Source organism: Drosophila guanche, unplaced genomic scaffold (assembly GCF_900245975.1).
Source record: "Drosophila guanche unplaced genomic scaffold, DGUA_6, whole genome shotgun sequence".
Taxonomy (NCBI): Eukaryota; Metazoa; Arthropoda; class Insecta; order Diptera; family Drosophilidae; genus Drosophila; species Drosophila guanche.
This window is the reverse complement of record NW_022995749.1, coordinates 4,294,033-4,311,045: the sequence shown is the minus strand read 5'-3', so window position 1 is coordinate 4,311,045 and position 17,013 is coordinate 4,294,033. Positions and strand designations below refer to the sequence as shown.

The 17,013-nt window shown below is 34.6% G+C and overlaps 4 protein-coding genes and 1 long non-coding RNA gene across 7 annotated transcripts; 2 read left to right on the top strand and 3 right to left on the bottom strand.

Moving 5' to 3' along the window:
* Nucleotides 1-130: 130 nt before the first annotated feature.
* On the bottom strand, nucleotides 131-974 carry LOC117585234. The gene is made up of 3 exons (XR_004573907.1): nucleotides 717-974; nucleotides 493-639; nucleotides 131-437 (listed from the first exon to the last, which is right to left on the bottom strand). It is a non-coding gene; the product is annotated as an uncharacterized LOC117585234 (long non-coding RNA).
* Nucleotides 975-1,897: 923 nt separating this feature from the next.
* LOC117585803 (pinin) lies at nucleotides 1,898-11,958 on the bottom strand. Of its 2 annotated transcripts, XM_034275513.1 has the most exons (3): nucleotides 11,937-11,958; nucleotides 2,756-2,886; nucleotides 1,898-2,679 (listed from the first exon to the last, which is right to left on the bottom strand). In XM_034275513.1, the coding sequence occupies exons 2-3, from the start codon at nucleotides 2,881-2,883 to the stop codon at nucleotides 1,938-1,940; spliced, it is 870 nt and encodes a 289-aa protein (XP_034131404.1). In that variant the 5' UTR covers nucleotides 2,884-2,886; nucleotides 11,937-11,958; the 3' UTR covers nucleotides 1,898-1,937. The 2 variants fall into 2 exon arrangements, with proteins under 2 accessions (XP_034131404.1, XP_034131403.1); XM_034275512.1 differs by lacking the exon at nucleotides 11,937-11,958 and having other exon boundaries at nucleotides 2,756-2,958.
* Nucleotides 4,455-6,327, bottom strand: LOC117585801 (calreticulin). The gene is made up of 4 exons (XM_034275508.1): nucleotides 6,174-6,327; nucleotides 6,002-6,106; nucleotides 5,395-5,867; nucleotides 4,455-5,125 (listed from the first exon to the last, which is right to left on the bottom strand). The coding sequence occupies exons 1-4, from the start codon at nucleotides 6,259-6,261 to the stop codon at nucleotides 4,574-4,576; spliced, it is 1,218 nt and encodes a 405-aa protein (XP_034131399.1). The 5' UTR covers nucleotides 6,262-6,327; the 3' UTR covers nucleotides 4,455-4,573.
* On the top strand, nucleotides 6,495-9,170 carry LOC117585802 (spermidine synthase). Of its 2 annotated transcripts, XM_034275511.1 has the most exons (3): nucleotides 6,495-6,511; nucleotides 7,579-7,728; nucleotides 8,310-9,170. In XM_034275511.1, exons 2-3 carry the CDS (start codon nucleotides 7,595-7,597, stop codon nucleotides 9,052-9,054), a joined length of 879 nt encoding a protein of 292 aa, XP_034131402.1. In that variant the 5' UTR covers nucleotides 6,495-6,511; nucleotides 7,579-7,594; the 3' UTR covers nucleotides 9,055-9,170. The 2 variants fall into 2 exon arrangements, with proteins under 2 accessions (XP_034131402.1, XP_034131401.1); XM_034275510.1 differs by lacking the exon at nucleotides 6,495-6,511 and having other exon boundaries at nucleotides 7,496-7,728.
* LOC117585799 (xaa-Pro aminopeptidase ApepP) lies at nucleotides 10,393-14,603 on the top strand. The gene is made up of 10 exons (XM_034275504.1): nucleotides 10,393-10,905; nucleotides 10,968-11,171; nucleotides 11,243-11,439; nucleotides 11,520-11,609; nucleotides 11,703-11,884; nucleotides 12,007-12,156; nucleotides 12,712-12,841; nucleotides 13,681-13,858; nucleotides 14,221-14,396; nucleotides 14,463-14,603. The coding sequence occupies exons 1-10, from the start codon at nucleotides 10,488-10,490 to the stop codon at nucleotides 14,577-14,579; spliced, it is 1,842 nt and encodes a 613-aa protein (XP_034131395.1). The 5' UTR covers nucleotides 10,393-10,487; the 3' UTR covers nucleotides 14,580-14,603.
* Nucleotides 14,604-17,013: the final 2,410 nt, after the last annotated feature.

Below are 17,013 nucleotides of genomic sequence, written 5' to 3'. Positions count from 1 at the left end.
ATTTGAGGCCTGTAAGTGTTGTTTGCTGTGCTTATGTAATACTTCTTTCGGAGTCTGAAGCTGTAGTCACCAGTTACATAGGAGCTCTAACTCATTCAACCTAACCTAGCCTAGATATAGTCTTTTCGAATGAAAGGAATCCCCTTCAAGGACTCAATTTATTTAATTGCTTTTATTTTTCAGAAAATGCAAATCGCATTTATCCATTCAAATTTGCACGTGAAAAAGAATGGAGTAAACTGTCTTGATCTTGTCCCAGGCGTTGTGGCCCAGCTGCATGACCATGGGCGTGTCTTCGTGTATGCCATGACCATTCAGGAAGCAGACAAGTTGTTTTAAAACTATACACACTGATCCTCAATCACCACAAGGATCTGGTGAAAGTTTAGAAGTGGTGTACAGTGGACTAGCAAAGGAAGAATATGTGTGGGAAGTACCTGAAACAGACATTTTTTTTTTCATTCAGAAAAACAAAAAATTTGAAATACTCACAGATACAGATAGCGATAGAGATTTCTTGATTTGTAAAAAAAATGTTCAATTGTCAGAACTGACTTAAAACGCTCAGACGTGTTTCTTCATTTGGTTAGTTTTTGTAAAGTTTTGTTGTAAAGAAAATTCTCCGTTGTTAATATTTGTCTAAAATATCATTTGCAATGTATAGAGAGTTCTTATTCCATAAATATGTTATTAATAAGTAGACAATTGTTAGTTACCGTGTAGTTATTATTTAAGAAAATAACTCATATTGAGTTACCACAATCCTCTTGATTGATGCAGATAATTGCGAAATCCAGAAACGGGTCGCACTCCACTAGAATCTGCAAGAGCAGACTCGGTGGCACTGCCAGCAGATGAAATTAATAAAGTGTCCGACATATCGACTCAAAAAAAAAAAATTAATGAAAATAATATTATTGAAATTAAATTAAATTTAAAAATTAGAAGAAACAAAACGATGTTACTTGTTCTGTGTTTAAAGTTAGACTGAACTCAGGCCTGGGCTTTACCCACAAGTCGACAACATTTTGAACTCAGAGCCTACTGATTTCCCAGATTTGGCAGTTTTTTGTGCTCCTGTTCTGTTTGTTTCTGTGAAATTTTCTTAAATATTATATTCCTAGTCAGCTATAAAAAAAATATCAGCACAAAAAATAAAAATGCTCTGCTTTTTTCTCTTACCTAGAAGATGCAATCGAAGAGGAACATGAGTGCCCTTTACGTTGGCCATTCTCCCTGAAAACCGCCCATTTGTGCACCTTTTTATAATTTATAAAAATTTATGGTTTGCAAAGCGAAATGTCTGACCTGTCATATGATTTTTGTTTTGCGGCTATAGGCTGAGGGTATATCCGATATTTTAAGCAAAAATTAAAATTTGGCGGGGAAAATTTTGAAATACTCGTGTAACAGTGTGATATTACAGCCATCTGGATGCAAAATTTGATGGTCACTGAATCTCTGAGATCCAGGCGCTCAACAAGACGGACGGACACGCAGACATGGCTATACAGACTCGGCTATTGATTCTGAAGAATCCTTCCTTCCTTCCAAATACAATAAACCCTATTTACACTTCGAGTAGCGGGTATAAAAATAGCTTAATGGACGTATGAACATGTAAAGAACGCATTCTTAGGGGAAACCAAGTCTTGAAACCAAGTCCGATTGTTGTTATTTTCCATAAAGTTTGTAATATCGTTATATCAACTTATTTTTATTGACACCAATATAATTTGTACCTTCGAATACTGAATTTAACAAATTCCATTGTACCTTACGAATATATGTGAAACCCAAATCCGAAAAATTGCTATGTTCAAGATTTTCTAATATCTGCAAACCTATTTAAAGATCTGGATCAGGACGATGAAAAAAAATAAATTTTCAAAACGAGTCTCAGCAATGTTACTTTTTATTGAACTTATTTTTTTTAATTATGCAATTTCGCTACCCATCTCATCATATTGTTCTTCAAAGATACTTTCGTCAATTTCGTTATTTTCATGCATTTTGATGTAATTTAAACGCTCCATGTCCCGTAGTTCTGCGTGTAGTTCTTCACGTCTGCTTTGGATAAAACATTCTACATAAGTTTTACATTCAAGTAGCAGTTTCTCTGTACGAGGGGTGTGTATTTGTGGCCGAAAAAATAAATGCGGTTTAGTTTTTGTTCTAATTTGATTTTTTTGGTAAGAGATGTTCGATTCCCAAGATTTGAAATCCTTTAGCCTAGCCATTTTATATTCCAATGCTCTGATTTCAAATTGCTTTCGTTTTTTATTTAAAAACAAAGTTTCACGTTCTTTTCTTAGCATTGTCCGCTCCTGAAGTTCTTGCCTCTCCAGTTTCTTTTCTATTTCAGCTTTTTTATCTTCTTTGATCTTTAGACGCGACTCCTCTTGGCAGAATTTTTGTAATGTTCCAATAAGCGAACCAAACATGCGACGATTTCGAGCTATTGACTCGGAATCGGTCCCTTGAGCTTCGACTACTTCTTTTCTAGATGGTAATTCCCGGATAACTCGAGAGTTGATTCTTGCCGAGCGGGGTTCAATCTCGTCTGTAGTGAAGCGAGCATCTCCATAGTTCGAATCAAACGTACGACGTTTATCTTTAAATGATCTTTCGTTATGTTCGTTCTTTTTGACTTCATCAGCATGTTTGTGTTTGTCTATTCTAAAAACGTATAAAAGAAGAAAAACTTGTAGTTTATAAACAAATTTATAATTGAATGTGTTATATATGTACACACCTCAACTCCTTTGGTACGCGACCAACAAATCGTCGAATATTATCATTTAATGTAATTAGGTTCTGCTTAGCTATGACAAGTTTTTGCTCTACATCATCAACGGATGATAAAACACAATCATTTACCATTATAACAAGGTAGTGAATATTTAAAAAAAAAATTGTAAGTCTATGATGTCTAGAGATGTTTGTTGCGGTTTTTCTGTTGTAATCGATTTGGAATATATGTAATATCGATAATCATTTCGTGCAGTAAAGAGAGTATAAAGGGCTCCTTCTATTTGGAACAATGGAAAATGGAGAACATTTGTTTTAAATGAACCATCGATGGGGATGTTAGCTCAGTACTCTTGCACATGAGGTGTTTGGTTATTGTTTAATGCCTATTCTGAATGAATTGGCAATGCAACGACGAATCTTTGTTTTTTATCCCTGTTGAATTTTAGTTATTAGGCTAATAATGGACATTTTCCGCGCAAGGTCACTCTGTTTATGTTATCGTACACACACCAACGAGATAGATCGCTTTTATCTATGTTTTGTAACAGGATTAACACGTCAATTAAAAAGTGCATTTCATTCTGATGAGTGCAAATTGATTTGGCGTGTGTCGTGATTCAAAGACACTTTCTAGCTTCAACTACAGTTATCAAAGCCATCTTCTTGTCACCCTGAACATTTTCGTTTAATTTCGTTGTTTTACGCTATTAACTATATGTATTTTCCTGAGCTGTGTCAGCTGGATGGATGGATGGATGGATGGATTTATTTGGATTTTAATCGATATGAATATGAATGATATTCGGCAAACAAAAGGCCAATCGTTTAGATTGACTAGAAATAAAATGAATACTTTTGTCAAATCTGCAGACGGTCATTCTATGCAACATGAATATGCTGGTGCGAGCCAAAAATAAAAGTTTCTATTATTAATTTCCATAAAATCATATAGTTTTTAAAAGTGGTATTGGAGGAGTTGATTTCCACTATCTATTTGCAGGCGCGTTCACCAGAATACCTTATTCCATGATCCACTTCTTGTGGCCTTCCTGAATCGGATTTTGAGAAATGGATCGTGAAAATGGTACGATCCATTGAACTCGTGCTCCATCCATTGCTTTTGGCTCATATCGATAGCTTATATTTATATCGACACGCAGAAGAAAAACATAAACAGAGATTATTAAAAAACCATGAATTACGCTCAATACTTAATTTTTATGGAAAAAAGCCTCCAATGCTACGAACGACTACAATTCTATACTGAAGCCGGTGACGGAGATGATTTGCAAGGGCGTATATTTAAGAAAAAGGAAATCGAAAAAACGAACAGCTGTTCGTACCACATGTTCACCCAAGCACTTCTCTATACGATATGTGTAACTAAATATTTGGGTAGTTCTGTTTTTGAAATCAACAGCTGCATTTATTTAATGACATTAAATTTTTTAATGCTTCACCCACTAACATAACATAACGTATGGCTAAGAGAAAGGAGTTAGTCTGTATGGATGAAGCTCTTTGAAAATAGGAAGGAATTTGATGGTAAAATATCTGATTTGATATTATTAAAGATTGCAATCGACTACCGCCAAAGAGACTATGACCATAGGTCATAGGGCACAAAACATATAAAAAAGGGAGCCTTTGCCTTTACCTAAATATCTGATGGCGTTTTATAAATAAAACAATAGACGATGGTGTTTATAAATATAATATAAGTCTTACACATTTTAATTGTGGATGCTTTTGAAATCTAAAGCAAATTTTTTACACAAAAAACCCCTAATAAGATTTGACGTATTTTATTAGAATGCTTTTACAATTCGTCATGATCATTCAGGTCTTTGTCTTGCTTAGATTCATCCTTTTCATCGTCATCATCATCTTCCTCGTCGTCATCCTTATCAGAGATCTTTTTCGCCTCCTCTTCATCTTTTTTTCTCTGGACTTCATCCTGAAGCTCCTTCATTTTTTTCTCACCAGCTTGAGTGTTTTTTACCTCAGCCGCTGCGTTGTGTGCCAACTCAATGTCATCGGTAATGAGGACATTATCAAATATTGTTCCAGATTTAACTTGCCATAAATCGAATCCTAATTTGCATATTTCATTACGTAGATAAAGCTTGTTATCTGGTACATATTCAGGGTTATCGATTTCGGGATGCTCCCAAGCACCCTTGTAGTTGGGATTATCCAATTGTTTTGGTTGCCACTCTCCCTTGTACTCAGGGTTATCTACCATTGGGGGCTCCCATTCACCATCCATTTCGTCGTCCCAATCTTCTGGTTTGGTGGCATCTGGGTCCGGTACATGTTCTGGTTTATCCCAATCCTCAGGTTTCTTATCATCGGGGTCAGGAATTGTGGGCTGATTTGTAAAAATAATGTGAAAAAAAATGTTTTAAATATATTAAAAATATGTATTGAGGTTACCAACACGCAAGAGTTAAGAGTATACACATGTATGTACATATACATCATGTATTATTGACTGTTTTCATTCATTAACTCCAGGTTAATGTGAATATAAACACTAATGTGATTTTAATGACAATTGGGCATGAGTATGTCAAAATGTACATATGTATGAATGAACATGTTTCATTTTTTGGTTAATATCCATTTTGGAATGCATACCTTATCATCCCAATCCTCCGGCTTCTTGGCATTAGGATCCTTAATTTTCTTTGGTGCTAAGAAATCCCAGTCATCTTCCAAGTTACCAGATTCCACTTTTTCATTATCAATTAATACTTCATAGGTGTTGTCAGGCCTTACTATGAGCGTGTAAAAATGAGTGTACACGTCATCCTTACATCTTACATCTTTGTTTATCAAGTGATTCTTTCCTTTGTAACTGAAAATGACGTGGACTTTCTTTGTACCAGGTCCACAAATATCTGGGCCGAACATAATTTCGTAGGGTGACTCGCCGTGCATGTCTGTTTGGTCCAGGGAGCAGTCAAAGAGTTTAACGTAACCACCCCCGCAGTCAATATTTTGTTCATGTTTTACAGAAAATTGAACAACAAGCGGTTTATCTTCATTGGAAAATGCATCGAATTGTTTGGAAACAGCGTAGAAACGTGCGTCCTGCGAAGTTTGAATGCCTATTGGTACACAAGTATAAATAAAAAATATATTTAGATATATAGAGAACACTCCTTGGTAATATGTATACGTGTTAATATGAAAGTATACATTAATTAACAAAAAAAATATGCAGCTGAAATATAGTACATACCTTTGTCTGCTTCAGCATCGTTAAAGAATGAACCGGCGGTGTGGGTAAATTTTCCAAATTCCTTACCGGGATGCTTGCTATAAATCCACGTATCGTCCCAATTTTCTATGAAAAGAAAATAATTTCATGAAAAACAGATCGCGGACGAAATAAGTACCGGCGTTTTCTATACCATTTTCAAATTTTTCTTCCAAATATATGTTTGCGTTTATCAGCCCGACTATTGCCAGTAAGGCAAGAATTAAAATTTTATAACACATCGCGTGAATGTTCTTTCTTAACTAAACTTTTTTCATGCGAAGTAACTACTAAACGCCGGCAAGCTGGATAAAACTAAACCTTTGAGGGTGTTAAAAAGAGATGGCTATAGGCCACCTGAAATTTGCGCTGGAGCGTTTTGATTGGATGCGATTGGACCAATGGCGTTGGCCTACGTATCTTTCTCTACTAATTAATTCGCAGTGTTGCTTTCGATATGCAGTTAACAACCGAGAATTAAAATTGTGTTTAATTTAATAATGACATAAATGTTTCTGCTTAACAGCGTGATCTCAGTATTATAGATAAAATATACAGCACAACCCTGAAAAATATACCAAAATATACCCTCATTTTGAAAATATACCGTAAATATACCATGAATCTTAAATAATTTTCCTCGATTTTGATGTTCTATTTAATATTACGAGCATGTTAAGAATATCTGGTTTAAAAAGTTTAATTTTATTCAATTTATCAATAAATTCTACATAACATTGGCTAGTTTTCACGACTTTCTTTTATTGGAGTGTTTTCAAATTAATCCTAAAAATGAAAAGGTCAACCAAAAAAAATAGCATTAGCGTTACGTGAGTGAAAATACATTAAACTAATATTCTTAATTAAAATATAATTTCAGAAAATATATAAAATACTTTAAATGGTCACCCTGTTCCTCAACTAAACCGATTTTTTCAAGCGGTGTAACTACTGAACGTCGGTGCTGGATACAACTGGCGTTGAAAAGAGATGGTTATACGTTACTTGAAATTTGTGCTGGAGTGTTTTGATTGGATCCGATTGAACCAATAGCGTTGGACTACGTATCTTTTTAAATTATTTCACAGTGTTGCTTTCGATATGAATTTTATAAATAATGTTAGGGGCACTTCCGTAAAATGCTGAGCCTAGTTTAAAAACATTCACAGCAATTTCACTAGTCAGTTAACTCACAAATTATTTCTCTACAAAACTTAGAAATTATCCAATCTGAATTTGAAATAATACAGTTCTGCCTGCTTTGATACAAATTTGAAATTTTTAACAGATATCATTTTTGAAACATATACAAAACAGTGTACCCATAAAGCATGCACTTGCCCCTCTTTGGTCATACTAGGCACAGAGCGAAGTACACTTTCAGTCGCAAGAAAATTTAGCGCATCTGAATAAATACTGGAAAAGTATTAGAATTTTTTTTCAATATATTTTAAGTCAGGGAATAAATGGTATCTTTGAACATCAAGCCACGTGTTGAGCTTTCAGGCGGGATTTGAAATTGACAAAGAACTAGAAAACAATTTACATTTTATTTCGTTTTTTTTTTAACATAAAATGGATACGATATCTGACGGCTGGTTTAGTGAACTTCAGGCCGAGCTATGGCCTGGACAGGCATTTTCTTTAAAAGTAAAAAATGTCATTCATAAGGAAAAGTCCAAATTCCAAGATATTCAAATCATTGATACGTGAGTTATGTGATGTTCATTCATGCCTTTCTATAAGTACTTTTAAAATATGCATTGGCGCCAATCTTGTAACATGCACCTGCTTTTTATTTTATTCGATATACATATGTATGTATGTACATATGAACATATATATGTACATATGTATGTATTTAGATAGGAAATATATACATATGTATGTATGTACATACATATGTACGTATTAAGTTATTTTAAAGTAAAAGATTCTAAGTCCCGGTATCAATGTCCTTAATGTCATTTTCTCGATGTTCATTGTATCTAATGTACACACATTGTACATATGTAAGTACATACATATGTATGTATGTAGCTATCAAAGATAGTAACTAAATCGTAAAGTAATTTTTTTTTTGAATTCGTGGGTAAATTCTGAATTTCTTTTCCTATTTGAAAATCTCTAACGTATGTACATATTTACGCATGTAAATATGTATGTACATATGTAGTATTAATAACAATGCAAATTTTAATTTCAATTATCTAGTTCCACTAGGTTTATGTACAAACATTCTGTTCTTTTATAGATTTTAAAATTATATTATTTTTCTTGCTGTTTTCAGTGAAACATATGGGAAGTGCTTGATATTAGATGGCATAATACAATGCACGTCCAGGGATGAATTTTCGTACCAGGAAATGATATCCTTTCTACCTCTTTTTTGTCATCCGAATCCTAAGAAAGTGTTGATTGTTGGCGGCGGCGATGGAGGCGTGGCCCGTGAAGTTGTAAAACATCCCTTGGTTGAGGAAGTACACCAAATAGAAATAGACGAACGCGTTGTGGAACTCTCTAAACAACACTTACCTTCAATGGCATGCGGCTTTAAGAACGAAAAGTTAAAGCTAACTATTGGTGATGGGTTTGAATACATGAAAAATCATAAAAATGAATTTGATGTCATTATAACGGATAGCTCTGATCCAATTGGTCCAGCAGTAAGCCTGTTTAATGAAAGCTACTATAAATTAATGAAACACGCATTGAAAGAAGATGGAATCGTGTGCTCGCAAGGAGGTAGCTTTTGGCTTGACTTAAGTTATATCAAAAAAACAATGTTGGGTTGCAAAGAGCACTTCCCAAAAGTTTCCTATGCAATTACTTCAGTTCCATCTTATCCTTGTGGTCATATAGGTTTCGTTATAGGGTCTTTGAACAAGAATCAAAAGTTCGTTAACTCTGTAAATAAAATAGATAACTTTGATATCGAAGCACTAAACTTGAAGTACTATACTCCAGAAGTACATGATGCAGCTTTTGCATTGCCACGTTGGGTACAGCAAAGTTTAATGTCGGTGCTAAATTAAATTGTAAACCAAAAACCAAAATGCTTATTGCTTATGGCTACTGTTATGTACAAATGTATAAATGTAGGCTGAAATATTTCCAAAAATTGTTTTTTAATTTTTTATTGTTGGAGCAGTGTTTTCAATATTATTGATATAAAAAAGCTAAAAAAAAATAAATGACCTATCTTGTTTTCATTTTATTAAAATGTTTTTTATTTATAATATTTTAAATAATGTTCTTACAGGACCCCTTTATTCTATTGACTATTTAAGGCTGGTATCCAGCACCACAAAAACAAAAAATTTCTGCCAATCTTCATCAGAAAACAAGACAAATTTTTGGTTCGACTTTTTGTTTCTTGTCGATATATCGATACGAAGTGCGTGTGTGGACTGAGAGAACAGCTGGTAGACAGGCAAGAAATATATATTTTCAATTATTTCTGGAGTGTGGTTTGCGAAATGGAGGAAACAAGTGCGCTCTAAAACGTAAAATAGAGTCGAAATAGATTGTCGGAATCAAAAAAATACCTCTCCCATGACTTTATTGAAAATGAAATCATTTTACTGAAATTAATAAATAAATAATATATTATTTGTGCTATTTTGGCAATAATGGTCGTTTCGCAAACCATATGCATTATTGGCAAATGCCAAATGCATTCTCAATTCAACTACCAGCTGTTTTTGAAACTTTTGTATTTTCAGTTTGAATTTCGAACTGCTAGTGCAGTACACATGTTTACAAAACACAGCTGATTCGTATGCCTGTGTTAGTTACTCACGAAAGAAATATATAGCAAATTTTAGGCTCGAATATTTTGTGGGGCTGGATACCTGCTTTTAGCACTTACGTAAATACTTGTAGTCCATGACATTACACTTTGCTTACTGACTAACTTCAAAAGGAGAAATAGTCGAGAAATATCTAAAGACGGCTGCGATGTCCATTTTTTACGTTTTGCCTTTCATACTGTCATACATCTACGCAGCTAAGTTAGCAAAGACTAATGACATACTTATGTAGGTAATAATTTCAAGATGTCAAATTGCCATCTGTGGTACTGTTAAGAACAGTACTGGTCTTGAAGTATAGTGGAACACGACGTGGTTACTAGAACTATCCAATTTGTTGTTTAGATTAAAAGCTTGTTAAAGAAGTTTAAAAAGTAGTTTAATAAATACAAATTAAATAAAATGTAACTCTAAAAACAGAAATAGACAAACGGTTCTGAAAAAAAATAGCCATGGAGTAAGGCCACAATAGCAGATAACTGAACTGGTTCACTTTGAACATCCCTAATGAATTTACAAAACCGCACATAAAAATGTATATTGACATACGTACATATGTGCAACACAGATTTATGACGGATTGTTATCTTATCATAATCTTATCATTATACGGAGAACTCTTGTCGATAATTCTTTCATTGAATTGAATCTTGGTGATGATGAAGGACACAACACAAATTTTGACTAAATTACGAGAGCTAATGCAACTGGTTCGTGTCCGAGACATCAGTTGCATTTCGGCTTATATTGTTCCTTCCGATGACGCTCATCAGAGTGAATATCAATGTCAGCATGACGAAAGACGCGCATTTCTAACCGGGTTTAATGGATCTGCTGGAACAGCAGTGGTCACAAGCAACAGCGCACTATTATGGACAGATGGTCGCTATTATCAACAAGCTGAAAAGCAACTCGACTCAAATTGGGTACTTATGAAGGATGGTCTGACAACGACTCCTTCTGTAGGTGCATGGTTGGCCCAAAATCTTCCAAGAGGCAGTGCTGTTGGCGTGGATCCCCGTTTATTTTCTTTCCGGCTGTGGAAGCCTATAGAAAACGAATTGAGTTCATCTGGTTTGTAAAAAGTTGCAGTAATATTTTATGATGTACATTTTGTCATACCACTCTACTTGTAGATTGTCATTTAGTCCCAATTGAAAAAAATTTAATTGATGAAATCTGGGGTGAGGATCAGCCACCACAAACCTTAAATTCTATAAAACCCTTAAAATTGGAATATGCTGGTGTCACAATCGCCAAAAAATGGGAGCTCGTTCGTAAACAAATGCAGGAAAAAAAAGCGGATGCCTTAATTGTTAGTGCTCTTGATGAAATTGCTTGTAAGTTAAAGTTGTATTTTAATTTAATTTATTCGATTTAAACTTATAACTAATCTATAACTAATATGTAGGGTTCTTAAACATGCGGGGCTCGGATATAGACTTTAATCCAGTATTCTTTGCATATATGATTATAACAAAGAATGAGCTGTTAGCTTTCGTTGATTCTGAAAAATTGCCAACTGATTTTTCTAACCATCAGTCAGAAAACGAAGTACAAATCAAAGTTCTTCCCTATTCTTCGATTGGCCTGGAAATAAGTCGCATTGTAAGTTTTACTTATATTAATTATTAATTATTAAGAAAGCATCTTTAAATATATTAATTTAAACAAATATAAATCTTCAGGTGTCGACTAAAGATACAAAAATTTGGATTTCTCCTACAAGCAGCTACTATTTAACAGCAATTATTCCGAAATCGCAACGCCTTCAGGAGGTAAGAATTACATTTATAAACACGTACAAATTTCTTACATATGTATGTACATACACAAAACATTTACCGAAAACCATTTTTTCTCAAATATAGGTCACCCCAATTTGTTTATTAAAATCAATTAAAAATGATGTGGAGATTAAAGGATTTGTGAATAGTCACGTTCGGGATGGAATGGCATTATGCCAATATTTTGCTTGGCTTGAAAACCAATTAAGTTTGGGTGAAAAAATTGATGAAATATCTGGAGCAGATAAGCTGGAGTCTCTTCGCCGGTAAGTTTCTATTCACAGTTAATGTATAATAGGTATCTATACGTTGGTTATCTTTATATTTATTTATTTTTAAAAAAATATTAATTTACAATATTTATATTTATATTTTTTTTTAACTCTAGAACGAAAGATAACTATGTTGGCTTGAGCTTTCCGACAATTAGTTCATCTGGCCCCAACGGTTCTATTATTCATTATAATCCCACGAATGATACAAAGAGAGATATAACCGTTAATGAAATATACCTATGTGATTCAGGCGCTCAATTTTTGTAAGTTCCATTAATGAATAACACAATGATTTAGTTTTAAGACCATTAAAATAACTAGACATATTATAGAATTACTCTGCCATAAATTTAATAGGACATAATTATTAACGACCTACCAACCTTCCTTGCCACTTTTGACTTTGGTGTTTTTTGTTAATAAGATTTTACCTGTACATGAGTCTAAACTTTATATTGCTGTACCTAATTTTTCTGTCATTTTGTCAAATATTACCACATGCCTTCACGCATATTTCCATTATCTTGCTCTAGTCTTTCGCCTGTTCTTTGTACTATTTCGCATGATTGTTGAAATGTTTCTTTGACGGTACAGCTCATACATAATGCAAAAAGTTATAACATTAAGATTAAACGATTTAATTTTTAACTTATTTGCCTGCTCCCATTTGGCAGAGTCAACTACTGTTTTATGCTCAAAAAGTTGCCATTCAACTTTTATTTCTATATTATTTAACCGTTTATATTTATTCTCCATAATTATATTCTGTAAAATTACATTATTTTATTCTCATTTTTTTCATTTGCACGTTATTTTAGGGATGGTACAACGGATGTGACAAGAACTTTTCATTTTGGCAATCCCACTGAGTTCCAAAAAGAAGTATATACCCGAGTCCTCAAAGGCCAATTAACGTTTGGGTCGACAATTTTTCCAGCAAAAGTTAAGGTACACACATTAACATACATACATACATGTGGGGGTTTAAGTTTTTTGTTAAAAGTTCAATAAGTGATAGAAAGGTATGAGAATTTAATTTTTACGTCGTTCGTCGTCTGGTCTCTCACATAACGTCGGAGGCTGGAAGGGTATCTTTCGGCGTTTCTCTCGCCGATCTTCTCTTCACTATCGTCTTAATTCATTCTCTTTCCTTCTTTCTTTGCGTTCTGCTATCCTGTTTTGACGCAAATTTGTCCAGAGATCGCAATTGTCGAAACCCAGACCACATACATATAAAAATATAATTGGTAAATAAAAAGTATCAACCAAGTAGTTTTCGTAATCTAGAGCTCTCATAAACGATGCTAAGTTTTTAACATATCTTTGGGAGGTATGTAAAAAAAGTGGTTATACCAAGAAGAAAGTCTGAGGTGACTATAAGTGAAATTCGAAGAGCTAAGGGATATATTAATTTTGAGCTGCCCAGACTAGCTCTTATAGTCTCTGAGTACGAGGCTCTGAGGAACAAGACGCTTCCTTCTGTGCGTTACATATATCCAATTTCAAGCACAAATACAATATACCCCATTTGCTCTGAGTATCGGATTAACCAAAAATATAAGGTTACATGTTTACGTACGTACATATACATTTCTTACTGAGTACCGGGTATAAAAGTAGTGCCGAGTTTGAACGCGACTCGCAACGATCCACCTCGTATTTTTTTATTTGTCATGTAGCGCCTTCATTTTAATCCCGTGCTACGTCCCGTGTTGTACACAGTAACCATGAAATTAACCTTCCTTTAAATTTTTTTAATCAGATATTTATGTTTACCAATATTTCAGGGGCAAGTTCTTGATACACTTGCCAGGAAGGCTCTTTGGGACGTTGGCTTAGATTATAGTCATGGCACTGGTCACGGCGTAGGACACTACTTAAATGTTCATGAAGGCCCGATAGGCGTAGGTATACGTCATATGCCCGATGATCCCGGTCTTCAAGAAAATATGTTTATTTCGAATGGTAAGAAATTATTTTTGCTCTCAAACATTTAACGCTCACTTCAAAGACAGTATAAGAGTAAGATGAGTAGAGTTCATGTCAATATGGTCGCAGAAACACAAACACAAGTCAAAATAAACACAAGACAAGTAGTGTTTCATTTGAATTTGGGGCATTTTTTGGCCTACTCTCAATTTTATATTTAGCTTAGTTTTGTAACTCAAAATAACTCATGGATAAGAAGACACCGATTTTTTAAAACCAATGCAGATCGAGTAGACGTGTGCACTCGTAGCAAGTTTCGTTATTCATTTGAATATGTTTCATTTAGGTCTAATATGTTTATGAAAGTTTAGAATAAATTAAGCTTTGGTTTTTTTCAGAGCCTGGCTTTTATCAGGATGGGGAATTTGGAATACGCATTGAAGACATTGTGCAAATTGTGCCAGCACAATCAACCCATAATTTTTCCAACCGTGGGGCCTTAACTTTTAAAACCATTACTATGTGCCCGAAACAAACAAAAATGATTGCAAAAGAACTCTTAACTGACGTTGAGGTAAAAATCTACATTACACTTTTTCATCTTTTTAATTAGTGTTATGCTAATGTTAATTTTGTTTAGATCCAGTTGCTTAATAGCTATCATCAACAAGTTTGGGATACCCTTTCGCCGATATTGTCTCAGGAAGGCGATTCTTTTACGTTATCGTGGCTAAAAAAAGAAACACAGCCAATTTAATTTTAAAGAATACACATATTATATTATGAATATTAATATTGTATAAATGTATATGAAAACTTTATATATTTAAATAAAATATACAAACCAAACAACATTGCTGCTTAGCTTTAGATAGTTTGACGACCACATAAATTACCTAAAATCCACACATCTTCCCAGTTCGCTTTCGAGCACGCGAAGAGGATGAACGTTATGGGACGTTCTGGAACACTTCCCTTGCCTCCGTGCGCAGTTTCATACGGAATGCAGCCAATGGTCTTCAAGCGGTCCTATGCACCTATGCACTCATCGATCAGGGATCGAGGCTTACATTTTCTGCGAGCTCCACTGGAGTATCAGCCCATAACCGCATCTTCCATGACCAGTTTCTGTTAAAAGAGTTGGAGCGTTCGAAAAATGCTTGGTGTATATAGATTGTAGAGAGACGTAGATCGCTCTACTTTGTTGAGCCGCATAAATTTTAGGAATTTTTTTACGAGTTAGACATACTATACATAAATATTATAATTTTTATTCATTTTTATACCCGGTATTCGAAGAGTAAATAGGGTATATTGTATTTGGTGAATAACGGTTGTATGTAACGCACAGAAGGAAACGTTTCCGAGCCCATAAAGTATGTATATTCTTGATCAGCATCAATAGCCGAGTCGATAGATCCATGTCTGTCTGTCTGTCTGTCCGTCCGTCCGTCCGTCCGTCCGTCCGTCCGTCCGTCTGTCCGTGATGTTTGTTGGCTAGTTCTCAGAGACTATAAGAGCTAGAGCCACCAAATGTTGGCTCCAGACTGCTGGATGCTCACACTGAAACCAGTGTATTTCAAAAATTAGCCCCGCCCAGATCACCAAATTGGGATCCGATTTGATAATTATAGCCACAATGAAGAAATTAATTTCCAGTGGCTAAACCCACCCTGCCCCGCAGCATTTGTTGTCCTTTTCACATTCTCTCATTCACACTCTGCTTCCCTCGGCCTCTGCCTCTGCCTCTGCCCTCCCCCTACCGCTGACTCTTCCGACTTTTAACCCACCACGTCCCGCAGCTTATATTTGTTTTTTTTTTTTGTGTGCGGGCGCTGCCTCTGCCGCGAGTCTGCAGTGTGTGGGTCTAGGGAAGGGGGGCGAGCTAAAGGAGCGTGTTGATGAATAAAAAATGCTAAATTTGACAAAACACCGCTAAGGTGCAGAAGTAGTACTGGGTGCCGGTTATAAAAGTTGTGACGCGTAAGAAGCGTCTCACACGTCCTTTATCGTTTCCTTATACTTTGTGCATCGAATTATGCCTTGCATGAACCGTTTGCTCGGTTTACAATTCCCTCTACCATATCTAATAATTCCCTTCTTTTCTTAAATTAATAATTCTAGCATAGCTTTCCCCTAACAGCTAATAATAATAATAGCTTTCGGAGTCTTAATATTTTTTAAAATTCCTTGTGTTGAAGTGAAAGTTGGAATACGTTTACTCTACATGTTTTCCACAAGGGTTTTTAATCGTATCGTGTAATTTGGTCTTCAAAAATATCTACGCAGGCGCAGGAGTTTGTCTGATAGCAAAATATTAATATTAGTGTAACAAACACACTCAGCAATGCTTCTGCTGAAACGGGTGTTGCTGTATAGATTTGTTTAAATAATCATTTTTACTTTCTAGAAAAACAACTACATAAAACATAAGTTATTTTAATTGTATAAACATATGTAATAAGTAAATAAAGAAATATAAAAAATGTTACGCATATAGTACACAGACGTACAGTTAAACATGCACATACTAGTCTTGTACAACGGATGTAAAAAGTTATACTTATCGACCGAATGTTGAATGAGTTAATTAGTATAAAAAATATACATATTAGTTAATAAAAATGCATACATACATATACATATGTATGTATGTATACACATATGTATGATAAAACCATACATAAGTATATTGCATTCGTTTAGATGTAAAAGAGGTTAAAGATATAACAAAAATATGAGCTGAACTTACGTTTTACGAAGTGCAAAACTTTGCGACCTTGGTAGCATTATCTGCATGATACATATATGAACATATGTGCATACACATGTACATATATGCATATGCAAGGAATATGTATTTTCAAAGTTATTGAATGCAAGAACCTTTTTATCAATATTACTTCTCACAACGACACTCTGTTAAAGCTCGTTCTCCACCAGAAACACAGCGGCCTCTGACGGCGCAAGGAAGAGTGTGAGGCTGGTAGCAGCAGCGCTTAAAGGAGTGCATTTCTTTATTCTAGTTCTAGTTATAATATTGATTCAATCTGATAATTTGTCCATTCTTTATGGAACTGCGTTTTTGGTGTTATTTTACTTATAAATTTGTGAATGCCACAGATTTTTGTCTTTACAAGTTAAGGGGTAAATGAGATTTGTGGTCGAAGAATGTAACACACAAAAACTTG